Source organism: Schistocerca nitens, chromosome 2, assembly GCF_023898315.1.
Source record: "Schistocerca nitens isolate TAMUIC-IGC-003100 chromosome 2, iqSchNite1.1, whole genome shotgun sequence".
Classification (NCBI taxonomy): Eukaryota; Metazoa; Arthropoda; class Insecta; order Orthoptera; family Acrididae; genus Schistocerca; species Schistocerca nitens.
This window is the reverse complement of record NC_064615.1, coordinates 631,165,695-631,179,297: the sequence shown is the minus strand read 5'-3', so window position 1 is coordinate 631,179,297 and position 13,603 is coordinate 631,165,695. Positions and strand designations below refer to the sequence as shown.

The following is a 13,603-nucleotide window of genomic DNA, read 5'->3' as shown; positions in this document are numbered from 1 at the left end:
AAGCTTTCTCTAAGTCTACAAATGCTAGAAACGTAGGTTTGCCTTTCCTTAGAAGAAAGATTAACTCGTAGGGTCACTATTGCCTCACGTGTTCCAACATTTCTACGGAATCCAAACTGATCTTCGCCGAGGTCGGTTTCTACCAGTTTTTCCATTCGACTGTAAAGAATTTGCGTTAGTACTTTGCAGCTGTGACTTATTAATCTGATAGTTCGGTAATTTTCACATCTGTCAACACCTGCTTTCTTTGGGATTGGAATTATTATATTCTTCTTGAAGTCTGAGGGTATTTCGCCTGTCTCATACATCTTGCTCACCAGATGGTAGAGTTTTGTCAGGACTGGCTCTCCCAAGGCCGTCAGTAGTTCCAATGGAATGTTGTCTACTCCCGGGGCCTTGTTTCGATTCAGGTCTTTCAGTGCTCTGTCAAACTCTTCACGCAGTATCGTATCTCCCATTTCATCTTCATCTACATCTTCTTCCATTTCCATAATATTGTCCTCAAGTACATCGCCCTTGTATAGACCCTCTATATACTCCTTCCACCTTTCTGCTTTCCCTTCTTTGCTTAGAACTGGGTTCCCACCTGAGCTCTTAATATTCATACAAGTGGTTCTCTTTTCTCCAAAGGTCTCTTTAATTTTCCTGTAGGCAGTATCTATCTTACTCTCGTGTGGTAAGCCTCTACATCCTTACATTTGTCCTCTAGCCACCCCTGCTTAGCCATTTTGCACGTCCTGTCGATCTCATTTTTGAGACGTTTGTATTCCTTTTTGCCTGCTTTATTTACTGCATTTTTATATTTTCTCCTTTCATCAATTAAATTCAATATTTCTTCTGTTACCCAAGGATTTCTACTTGCCCTCGTCTTTTTACCTACTTGATCCTCTGCTGCCTTCACTACTTTATCCCTCAGAGCTACCCGTTCTTCTTCTACTGTATTTCTTCCCCCCATTCCTGTCAATTGTTCCCTTATGCTCTCCATGAAACTCTATACAACCTCTGGTTCTTTCAGTTTATCCAGGTCCCATCTACTTAAATTCCCACGTTTTTGCAGTTTCTTCAGTTTTAATCTACAGTTCATAACCAATAGATTGTGGTCAGAGTCCACATCTGCCCCTGGAAATGTCTTACAATTTAATACCTGGTTCCTAAATCTCTGTCTTACCATTATATAATCTATCTGATACCTTCTAGTATCTCCAGGATTCTTCCATGTATACAACCTTATTTTATGATTATATGTATGATTATATGTATTCTATGTTGTTATGATTATACGTTTTAATTAACTGCTGTGTTTCATTTTTGAATTTCCTGTCATTGGCATCTTGATGACGTCATGCATTCAGTCACGGATGACGTCATTGCCTTGTACTTAGGCAACACACTAGCACTTCCACTTTACCAGGTCTTTTAATCGCAATGAATACTAGGGTCATCTTAGCTATACCACTTTAGTTCTCAGATTCTAACTTTACGGAATATTCGATGGTGTGAAAGGAATACTGATAACAAAATTCCCTTGACTGTTAATACCACAGAGGATACACATAAAAAGCACGTATGCAGCAATTTCCTGGACCTTGAAGTCATAATCCTTAAATATCATAACATAGAAATCCCAAAATAACGCTCAAAATGACGTTCCTGACGACATCAACATAACCGCTTAATTTGGTAATAGCGTTGTTGAAGTGGAAGCATTTAAAAGTGCTTGCTATGTTGTTTGGATCATTATGAAACAAGAGGAGGCCTTTTACGTACAAGAATTCTTCTGAATCATGTAGTAATGTAGCCTTCTGTACTAATGTGTACCTTTCTCCACAAGGATGCTTCAATCTTCAAGCACCAGATGCTCCACTTGTGCAGCAATCCCCAGTTCTTCACTTAGAGATGAGCACGCAGTTTCCGGCTGGTTTTCCACGTTTGTCTGCTCACATTGAAAACACCTAAGTCACTTAACCACAACATATTATTTTGTGGGGCAGAAAACACATTCCTTAGAGCGTTTTTCCCTTCAGAACAGGAAACGAAACATCACTCGAGCTTCCATCTTCTCAGGGGGATGAGTAATGGTGATCTGATTTTTTTCCATCTACGTTCTGCTAGGGAATTCCGCGTTAAAATTATACCGACAGCCATAACAGGGACGCGATTTATCTGTGATGCAGTGCATGACGTTATTCTTCAGTATTTTTGCTAAGTTCTGCTCGACAGCTGCTAGGTACTGTATGAAACTCATAATGTATAAACAAACCGACAGGAGACGGGTGAGATTCTTTTATTTTTACAACCAGTTTTGGTATTTCAGAACATATTCAGATAAAAAAACGCCATTATAGTGTACTTTTGTTAACGTTGTGATTTTCAGATTTGTTTATCCAGGCCCGAAGTTCCAGAAAATCCCATTTGCACAAAAAATCTCACTTTAGGTATCTTTAATGGATTGGACAGAAACCTCACACTGGATATTTTTAATAGTGGATTCCTGTCAACCATTAAAGATAACCGGCACCGCTGGCAGTAAGACTTCAAGATCTTGGATACTGAAGAACTGACAGCTTGATGTTCGCACAGTTCCTCAAAGCAAACACACGGTATCACGAGGGATGTTAATACGATTCATATCTTTAATGAATGACATAAATTGCTCGTATAAACGTACATTTGGAGTACTTTAGTAACTAAAAAAATGGCTCTGAGCACTATGGGACTCAACTGCTGTGGTTATCAGTCCCCTAGAACTTAGAACTACTTAAACCTAACTAACCTAAGGACATCACACACATCCATGCCCGAGGCAGGATTCGAACCTGCGACCGTAGCAGTCGCACGGTTCCGGACTGCGCGCCTAGAACCGCGAGACCACCGCGACCGGCATACTTTAGTAACTGTCTCACTTAACATACGAGTACACTGTCGAATGGCTGTATCGTCTGCGCGTTCATGCAAAGGAGCTGAAACACCTGCAGTCTCTATTGGAAGGTAATATATGCTCTCCATATCACATGAGCACACTTTTAAGGAGGAAGAAACGTGGCCATTCACAAGACATGAGAAGAAGGAGCTGTTTAAGTCCAGTGCGTTCCTTCCATATGTTGGCAATGTTTCGTCGACGTTAGGTGGAATCCTAAAGAAGCATTGTGTTATAAAGTGGTCTTCCGGTCACCTACAAAGACCTGTGCTTTTCTCGATTCGGTAAAAGACAATCTGGGAGTGCGGAAGACTGGAGTGTACCATGCCAATGTGGCAAAGCGTATTTCGGTCTGACCGCACGCACAGTACTTGAAACGTGCGATGAATATAATCACCACACTCGCGTTTCGCAGCTCAGTAAGGTTAGCGTTAGCCGAGCATTGTATCTCCACAGGACATCTTATGGATTATTCTGCCACGGGAATCTTGGCCTCGACGAGATCCTACTGGGATTCAATTATTACGGTATCCGTTGAAATGTATTTGGCGGAAGATCTTTTTAATCGTGATGGACAAAGGGTGATTTCTTCAGTATCTTCTTAAAAAAACATTTTGTGGCTACTGAGACGTCCAGCGAGAGTTAATTTTATAATTTGGCATCTGAATTTTAACTCCACGTACCCGCATTTCGACAGAGAGCATGCATGCATTATCAGCATTACGCACGCGGCTATGCACCATATTCGATGTGGGCGCTAAACTCGACAGAGGACGCACATGTTGTGGTAACCTATGCGCATGCCCCTCCGTTCCAATTTTGGTAAAGTTAGCAATGTACACCAGCATTTCAGCGTAAAACACTCACATGAAGATGGGTGAATGGTTGGCAGCCGAAGTATTGTGGCAAGGTATCGACATCATCCGACTGAAATCGCAAAACTTCATGGAATACAGCAAAGGTATTTGTAGATCTAAACCAGCAATGTTTGCCATCCGTTAAAGGTATCTACTGTGAGATTTTTCTTTTTAAATGGGGTTTTAAAGAAATTTTAAAACAGAGTGGCTTGATAAATATTGTTGAAATCATAATGTGAACGTGTATACATTCTGCAGATGTGTTTATGGTTATAGATAATCTGAAAGGTCGAAACTCATTGCAATATAAAAGGATTCGCTTAGCATCTAACGATGTGTCTATACATTATCAATTTATTCGTTTATTATCGTCTAATGCTCTAGACAAATCACAAGTACATCAACAACTACAAAAATGGAATTATAAGCAAGGATTTAAATAATTTATCTTTGGATCAGTGTCCAGATTTTTCGGCACTAAAATGATTAAAAACCAACCTGATGTAGTTCTTCCATGGCTCTGGTGAAATCGCACAGCAGATACTGCTGAACGATACGTGGTACTGTGTACACACCTTGTTGCAATCACAACATCGAGAGTCTCACATCCCCAGCTGTAGAGAGTATCAGCTGTTTACCTTATTCCACATCACATTAAGTTCAGTTTACGCCAGGCGAAGGGAGTTTGATAATTGTATTTTCACCTAGCAAGAACCCTTGTTTGGGGTGAAGGTGAGCACTCCGATTTCCAGGAAGCTGCAGGATTAAAAACTTTGGTTAAAAGTTCGTGGCGGTTCTACAAGCTAGTTGATGAGACTGACTACAGAACCTGGATGGATAATGTCGTATGTGGGGAGAGACTAGATGTTTTATATTCTTGTCCATAACTGTCTTCTGAAACTTCATAACTGAAAAGGTGTAGGTAAATGCATACCAGATACAATGCACTTGGCCTGTCGAAGTTCAAAGTCGTCTTGCTGAGTACGAAGGGCGTTGAGCTATACAGCTGAACAGTGCTGTTACTGAATAAACTCACTAAAGAGGCAGAAACAGAACCTTACCGTGTGCAGCGTACATGGCCCATGGAAGCAGAACATCCACTACTTGGGGATGTGTAACTGTTGGACCATATAGTTGAATAGCTCTCACTTAATGGATAAATTCACTGAAGAGGAGAGGAAGAAATGTACCATAAACTATACGCATTGCTTGTCGAAGCTGAACATCCACTAGATAGTGTCGGGAACTATTCGAGCCACGCAACTGAACAGTCCTCAGCTTATGAAGAAACTAAAGTTAATGCATCAAATGAACTGCGAATAAGAACTACCATCAGCTGTAGAATGGAATATGTGCCGGACCAGGACTCGAGCCCGGATTTCCCACTTATCGCTGGCGGCCGCCTCACCATTTGACTATCCACGCACGACCCACGGCCAGACATAAACTTCCATACGTCGTCAACAATGCGTCTGCGACCTGCACTCGTACACCCACTATGTACATTCCCGTAAAAGTCAGATGTTGTTCGCTAGACTCTCGCTAATCCTGCCCTCTACTGAGTCCGGCATCTCAGTAACCCGGCGCACATCCAAAAACATGTGCACAGTGAATTATCGTGCTCAACAATGCTTAATTAAAAATGCTTTATATACTGTATTTGAAATTGTAGCTTTCTTTACAGTTCGGAATCATGCTTTCTAAAAGGAAACATGTTACGCTAAACCTCAAGCAGAAACTCGAAATTTTAGATAACTTAAGTCGAGGTTCTTCGCGAAAGCCATTGCTGCTGAGTTCAATGTTGGACGAACAACTTTTTATGACATCAAAAAGAGAGAAGATGATATTCGACAGTACTCAACACAAATGGATAGTGAGTTGGGAAAACGGAAAGTTATGCGAAAGAGTGAGAATGAAGAACTGGACGTAGGTGTTTATAGATGGTTCATACAACAACGCAGTAAAGGAATTCCAGTGAGTGGCCCGATTATAAAAGAAAAAAGAAGCTGCATGTAAAAAGCAGCTTGGCGGTAGTAACTTGTTTGCAGCGAGCGAAGGTTGGCTATCAAACTGGAAAAAACGACATAGCATTCGGCAGCTGAGTCACCGGGGAAAGTCGCTCAGCTAACAATAAGGATGCTGATGAGTTTGTAAGCAAGATACGGAAGATAATACAGGAAGAAGATTTAACTGCTGATGCTTTGTATAATGCTGATGAAACAGGACTCTTTTCAAGATGCTTCCTTCAAAAACATTAGATGCCAAGAACGAGAAGAAAGCTCGTGGTTGCATGCAACAGAAACAGCGCGTAACATTAATGGCGTGTTGTAATGGAAATGGGAGTCACAAACTACCTCTTATGGTGATTGGAAAATCCCAACATCGACGTTGTTTTCAACACACTGACATAAATACTCTACCAGTGCAGTATTGCGCTCAGAAGAAAGCGTGGAAGGACAGACAAATATTGTCTTGGTGGTTCCATGGAACGTTTGTACCAGTAGTGAGAAAAGGGCTAAAGAAGACAAAGCTTTCACTGAAAGCTATCCTTATAACTGACAACGCTCCCAGTCATCCTTCAGATGTTTCTCTAAAGTCCGATGGTATACATGTACAGGTACTCTTTCTCCCACCCAATGTGACAGCCCTAATTCAGCCCATGGACCACGGAATTTTGGAATCAATTAAAGGTCGTTATCGACATTCACTTCTCGTCTCCTTGCTGAAAGAAAGTGAAAACGACTCTATCGAGACTATGCTGAAGGCGTGGAAAGCAATTAACATACGAGATGTTGTTTTCCAAGCAGCCGAAGCATGGGGTAAAGTGGAGGGCACTACCATAACGAAGAGCTGGAGAAAATTGTGGCCATCCATTGATGCCGAGTTGGATCCAATTGTGAGGGACAGCGAAGAGCCAGTCAATTCGGAATTGTCAGTTACTTTGTACACTGACATGTTCCACAACCTTCCAGGAGGAGAAGAAATTGATGATGTAAATGTTACTAAGTGGTTGAATGAGGAAAACTGTGGTATGGACAAAACGTTAACAGATGAAGAAATAATCAAAATCGTGCAAGAAAGTAATGATGAATGTGATGAAGAAGAGGGCACAGGAGGAGAGAGCATGAAGATTTCTCACACTGCTAGTGCTGAAGCTGCCGAGGTCTTCCTGGAGTACATTATACAACAACCAGATACATGCAGTACCGATGTAATGCTTGTAAAGCGGTTACGTGATAAATTGTGCCACTGTCGTGTATCATTGCGATAGTTAAAAATTAGGGGCATGTTTCATAGTGAGTGATACGACAGTATAATAATGTACAGTATACACTCAAGGACTAAGTTTTCTTTGTAAATTAATGTATTTTTGGATTTAATAAAGTATAACCCCTATGTTTTAAAATTGTATCCTTCGGTTTAATAACGTACGTACACTACATCCCCTATGTTTTCAAAACAAATAAAAAACAAAATAAATGAATAAAATAAATTTCAGACACTCAATAATACGGCACTTCCGCTAATCCGGCACCCATGTGTGCCAGGAATGGCGGGATTAGCGAGAGTCTAGTATACTTAAAAGTCGCTTGCCCGGTATCGGGAGATAAATACGACATTGCAGTGCAGTGCAAGAAGTAATCAGAGAAAAAGCAATGTTAAAGAATACATAATGGAAAAAGTAAACAAACAGAATATTTTTGTACCTCCCCCTGAATCACCAATACATCAAACATCTATCAAGTGTCTAAATATTATCAATAAGAAAAAAATTGTTTAATACTGTTTACTTGTAGCAACTTAAAACATAAGAACTCTTTATGATCTTGGCCAACACGTTTGTTAGAACAACCATGTTGTGATACAGACCACTAAAGGTACTTAGCAATTCAGTATAGCGAGCGTATGGTCTAATAAAGAATAATCACTATCGCAAAAGGCGGCAAATAATCTAATCTGCACTCCATGTATAACTGCTACAGCGGAAACTAGACCTAACAACAAAAAATGCAACTGCACATTATGAGTTTCGTGCAGACTTGGTTCTAGACCCTATAATGCGGGCGTCATATGAGTACTTGGTACGGGGTGAGAGTGTGATACCTGGCCAGCACGAGCAGCGACTGCCTGACGTCCGGAGTCTCGCTGAGCAGCGCTTCCAGGAACTGCCGCAGCTCCTCCTCCGTCTCCAACACACTCTCCTTGAAGGTGCTGTAGTCGATGTCGAAGTCCGGCTTCCGGTGCTCCAGCGGATCGTACTTCTGGTACCGGACCTTCTCGTACATTTGGTCGAATTTTTTGGCAAACTGGTCGATTCCTTCGATTTTGGAACTTTTGAGGATCGAATATGTTAGAGCAGTTTGCAACAAATCTTCTATCTGCGAGGAAAATAAAGTAGAATCAGAATTCAGACGAGACATCCCAAAGAAGACAAATCTGCAGAAATCTAATACAAATTATTTCGAAATGAATGTAAAAAGTGGTAGAAGCCGACTTTGGGGAACATCAGTTTGGGGTTCGGGAGAAATGTATGAACACATGAGGCAATACTGCCGCTACCTTAAGAGTTAGGTTGAGAGAGTGTACTATCTCTGATATTGTGAAGGAAGCAGGGCTCAAATACGGAGAGCGTAAACTTCGAAGGGAGTCAGTAGTTCACAAAGGAATGAGATAGGATTCTAGCCGATTCCTTATGTTATTCTATATGTGGATTGAGCAAGCAATAAGGAAACCAAGGAGAAAGTTGTAAAGGGAATTAAAGTTCAGAGTGGAGAAATAACTAACTTACGATTTACCGATCTCGTAATTCTCTGAGAGAAGTGAAACCCGTGGACGACAATATTAGGTGTGTAACTCTTATATCTGTCTAGCTTAGCGTCCGCTGTTTCGTTCGCGAAGACTATATGGTCTGCACGGAGTTGTTTGTTTTTCTTTAATCGAATTTTGATGTTGTTCACAAACTGTAACATATTCTAACTTTTCACGTTAATTAAGACCACAGAGTCATGGTCTCTTCCGAATTTACTTCTGTCCAAAAAGCGATTCTGGTAGCTGCACTCAGAGATCTTTGTTAATCCTGCGTTTTGAGCTCTTGTGATGATATTTCCAAAAAAATTTCATCCCCTTACACATATTTATTTAGAATTAAAATACGAGTTTTCATAGATTTAGCTATGAATATTTTTAATATAAATAAATATTTCCATAAAAATTTCGTCCAAAGTTTCATCCTCTTAGGGCTCGAATTAAAAAAAAAACAGTGAAACACATATTTCTTTATTTATTATCGAGAAGCTAAATACCAATTCTCACTGATTTAGTTTTAAAAATGATTTCGTAATGCAATATTTCCATAGAAACCTTCACCCCCTATTTTATCCCTTTAAGGGTTGAATTTTCAAAAACAATGAAATACGAAGTTTTATCTCTAACCGAAAAGCCAAATACATCCTGTACAGCTAATACAGTGCCCCTAGCAACACACATGGTAAGCTACCGCACACGTATCTTTAGTTATCAGTAGGACTGGGGTTTTTCACGGAACTTGCCGATTTTTCCATTCATTCCTCGATATGGAACATATATGATCTACCTGAATTGAACATAAATAACCTGAATGAAAAACGCTCCTATCGTAAAACAAAAAAGGAGATCATGTCCTCGGCAGAGTTAGGAATGTAAAAAAAGGTAACTAGCTTTCCGCGTTACCTGGTAGCTTCAAAACCATTTAAATGAAAACATACTGAAATATTTGAGCTTTTTTACTTGTAAGTATTAGTACCCATGTCATGTAATATAATGTATCTTGTCAAGTAAAGTAACATGATACATGTCATGTCGTATAACAAGAAAACTGCCATGACTCTCCGGCTACTTCCTGTTATACATGTACCCCCACTCTCGGATACTCGTAGATACGTTTCACTCTAGAAACACATAAATTAGTGTCTGTTCTTACACCCCTCACCATACACGTAACAGGGGGTGGGTCTAAGAGAGCTTACAGCGCTGGGAAAGTAGGGTGAACTCGTAAAAAAGCGTGAATGTGTCAAGATGGTTTGATTTAAATGTCTTTGAAAATCCCAGATAAGTCGAAAAGTTAGTTCCCTTCTCCTCGAACCACATTTTTAAAAAACTAAAAAGATCATAAATAAATGTATTTGTCTACTTTCTTCCAAAATTTGAACCGATTCACACAATAAAACACAGAAGTGGCGCGCGTAAAAAATTCATAAAAACGTGTTTTTTGCTCATAAAATCCGAATAAAGCTAGGTTTTTAAAGCGAGTTTTCAATTTCATCGTAAAAATGCATTCATTTATTTGACTCACTTTAAATCGTTGGCACGCATTCAATTCTCGTCAGAACAAATTTGTATGTGCTACATTTAGCTCGACTTTAAAGCATCGTATCTCGAAAACGGATAAAGATTATTGGATAAAAAATTTGGTTTTAACTTTATCCAATTGTCTACCTTCGAGCAAAGTTTGAATCGATTCGCAAAAGTTTGAAGTATAGAAGTGGCACGCTTCAAAAACCTCGCAGAAAAAAGTGTTTTCTCCATGTAAAATTCAAACGAAGCAAGATTTTTTTCAAACGCTTAAAACTTATTTTAAACCAAGTTCCGATACACCGGTAGACTAAATTTGCACCATGAGTCTCGCTTCAGTCCGGAATCATTTAAGGGTGACTGTTTCTGCAAGTAAATTCCGAACGAGGGTGCCTTTTGCACGTAAAATCTGAACGGTGCATATGCAAATGGTGCCACTAGCTGAGCATTAATTTCAGGCCAATTAAAATATTTTTCATAAGGAATTAATCGATTCACACAATCTGTCTGGGTACCAGTTCCGGTTCGTCGTTAAAACCTTGCTTAATATACTGTAACGTAGCTACAGTAAGACAGATGTTCGAATGGCTATACAAATGGCCGCTAGTCCGTGCTAAACCATTAACTTTTTGCCCTATGTCCGTAGCTCAAATAGGAACCGAGCACGATGACCTCCCCACCCCCCTTCTCCCCCCCACCCCCCCTACCCACCAAACTGCAATTCTGCGCGCGGAGTTTTTCCAGACGGAAGCGCTGTAACGACAATATCAAATATTTTACCATGCGCTGTGCCGTCTGGCCCCAGCAATCACTGCATCTTCTCTGTAACTAATGATCACAAAGTTCGTGGTTGCAAAAGAAAGCAACACCCCTCCTTACTGGTCGATTACTGCCAAGAGACAAAGCAACAGACAGTTGACAGCTTCTGGGGAATAGTTCCACTTGACCACTGTCTGACCTCGCTCCTGCGCGCTGTGATACGTCTTAACTTCTGTGTGTGTGTGTTTACGGGCGTGCTCAATGGTGAGGTTCTCAGCTCCCTCACAAATATTTAAATAAAAGATTGTTGATAAAGGGCTAAAAACATTTTCATACTCTCTTACTCACTCCAACCTCACTCTCATTGGCCCACGCAATCACTCCATATCACACGCCGTAAAATAAAGGTAAAACAGCGAAAGATGGTGCGGCCGGTATGAACGATAATAATTGTGGTATCATACAGAGATCGCGAATCGAAACTACAATTAGCGAGGGCTCGCTGCAATCCGCAAAGACGTATGGGAGGCGCTCCTAGAGACCGCATCTCCTCTATCAGCATAGCAGCGTCCTCACGCTGAGGTCAATACAGGTTCGAGCTAGCAAGAGCTCTGTCCAGTTCGTGACCCCATCTAAAGGAGTCAGCATCACGTAGTACAGGACCAACGAGTAGTTTAAGTGTCACATGAACTTCTACTTTTGTTAATGTTGAACATCATACCTTAAGAAAACAGTTGCTAATTAGTGCATCAAAGTTGTAAATTATCCAGTACTCTTGTGGCAACGAAGTTTATCGAAGTTAAATAAATGTTTTATTCACTTATGTAATAAAGTGACCTATTATTTCGTATGTTCCCAGAGCAATAAAAGAAGCCACAGTTTTTGACAGACGAAAGTAATTTCACCTGAACACAACAATAATAACAATTCTTATCTAAGAGAACATAAAGCTTTAGAAGTTCGAAACATCTTTTAAAAATATTAAATTTTCTGTGAGTGTGTTATCATGTAGTTTATTTTTTCTACGAAAACTGTCACTCGCCTCCAGTTCTTATTCAGTATCTGGAGATATTTTGAAAATCCGAAGAAATAAACACTACAGTAGCTCCGTTTTGTGTGTTTCACTGAACTATGAGTAAGTACTGACGTTAAATATGAATCAACAAAAGTTAAGCACAGTTCAGAAAATTAACTACACGTCCCTTTCTTTAATTGAAAAAGTATTTTCAGTTTTTCCGTCATATGATATATACTTCTATTAACCTCTCGATAATTTTGTTATAGACATTTCACCGAGTCAGGTAGTACGAGACAGCCGCTAGCTAACAGCAGGTCCTCGTATGTATGTTCTCACCGTCTCGCCTTACTTGTAGGTCCATTCAGAGCTTTGTCAAGCATGACTGCCTCCTGGCTTCACACCGGCTACTTCCCCGCCCTCCTCCCCCGCCACACAAAAACCAAAGAGTTATTTTATTCGACATACACTGTGAAAAATTTAAGTGACAGAGAACGTTATGCCTATCACAAGTAAACAGATTAACCGGAAAAGTGTTTCACGAAATTAGCAAATAGACACAGTACCTTAACAAGCCTTGCTTTGAAAGTCTCAAATTTTATGAAAACATGATGGTCGGAAACGTCGAAGGGCCGTTCGTTATGGCTCTTCTTGATCTCTCGTTTTATTTCTTGAAAACAGGCGTAGTAATTGATGTAAAGCTGTATGCAAACCTGAAACAGATGACAAACCCAGTAAAAATTTACTGTTTCTCATGTATAGAATAGCCTCTAAAAGCCCAAATTCAAACATACCTCTATTTTATTTACAACTTCTCTTTTCGTTTGTTTATAAATATCGCTCTTGTCGTAGTTTGTCAGATATCCTCTACACGCGATCACCATCTGGTTGGTTACCTGCAATTATTAACGTCAAATCAGCATTATATTACAGGCTTTAATGTGAAATGGCTGTTCATAGTGATAGTATTGCTTGTTTACATCTACATCTACATATAGATGGATACTCTAACTCACACTTAAGTGCCTGACAGAGGGTTCATTGAACCATATTCACAATAATTCTCTATTATTCCACACTCTAACAGCGCGGGGAAAAAACGAACATCTATATCTTTCTGTGAGACCTCTGATTTCCGTTGTTTTATTTTGATAATCATTTCTCCCTATGTATATCGACGTCAACAAAATATTTTCGCATTCTGCGGAGAAAGTTGGTGATTGGAATTTCGTGAGAAGATTCCGTCGCAACGAGAAACGCCTTTGTTTTAATAAAGTCCAACCCAAGTCCTCTATCATGTCCGTGACGCTTTTTACCCTACTTCTCGATAACACAAAACATGCTGCTCTTCTTTGAACTTTCTAGATGTACACCGTTAATACTATCTGATAAGGATCCAACACCGCGCAGCAGTACTCCAAAAGAGAACCGACAAGCGTAGTATAGGCAGTCTCTTCAGTAGATGTGTTGCATCTTATCAAGTGATCTGCCAATAGATCGCAGTCTTTGGTTCGCCTTCCCCACAATATTTTCTCTGTGATCTTTCGAATTTAAGTTGTTCGTAATTGTAATTCCTAGGTATGTAGTTGAATTTACGGCCTTTAGATTTGATTTATTTATCGTGCAACCGAAACTTAAAGGATTCCTTTTAGCATTCATGTGGATGGCCTCAAACTTTTCATTATTTAGGATCAATTGTCAATTTTTGTACCATATACACATCTT

The 13,603-nt window shown here is 40.0% G+C and overlaps 1 protein-coding gene across 1 annotated transcript in view; it reads right to left on the bottom strand.

The window, feature by feature from the left end:
- LOC126235215 (dynein axonemal heavy chain 8-like) overlaps positions 1 to 13,603 on the bottom strand; it is a 570,318-nt gene that overhangs the window by 423,692 nt on the left and 133,023 nt on the right. Inside the window, exons 8-10 of the mRNA XM_049943945.1 lie at positions 12,673 to 12,774; positions 12,445 to 12,591; positions 7,879 to 8,153 (exon numbers count right to left, since the gene is read on the bottom strand). Coding sequence (XP_049799902.1) covers positions 7,879 to 8,153; positions 12,445 to 12,591; positions 12,673 to 12,774 — 524 coding nt within the window. The remainder of the gene's footprint in view (positions 1 to 7,878; positions 8,154 to 12,444; positions 12,592 to 12,672; positions 12,775 to 13,603) is intronic.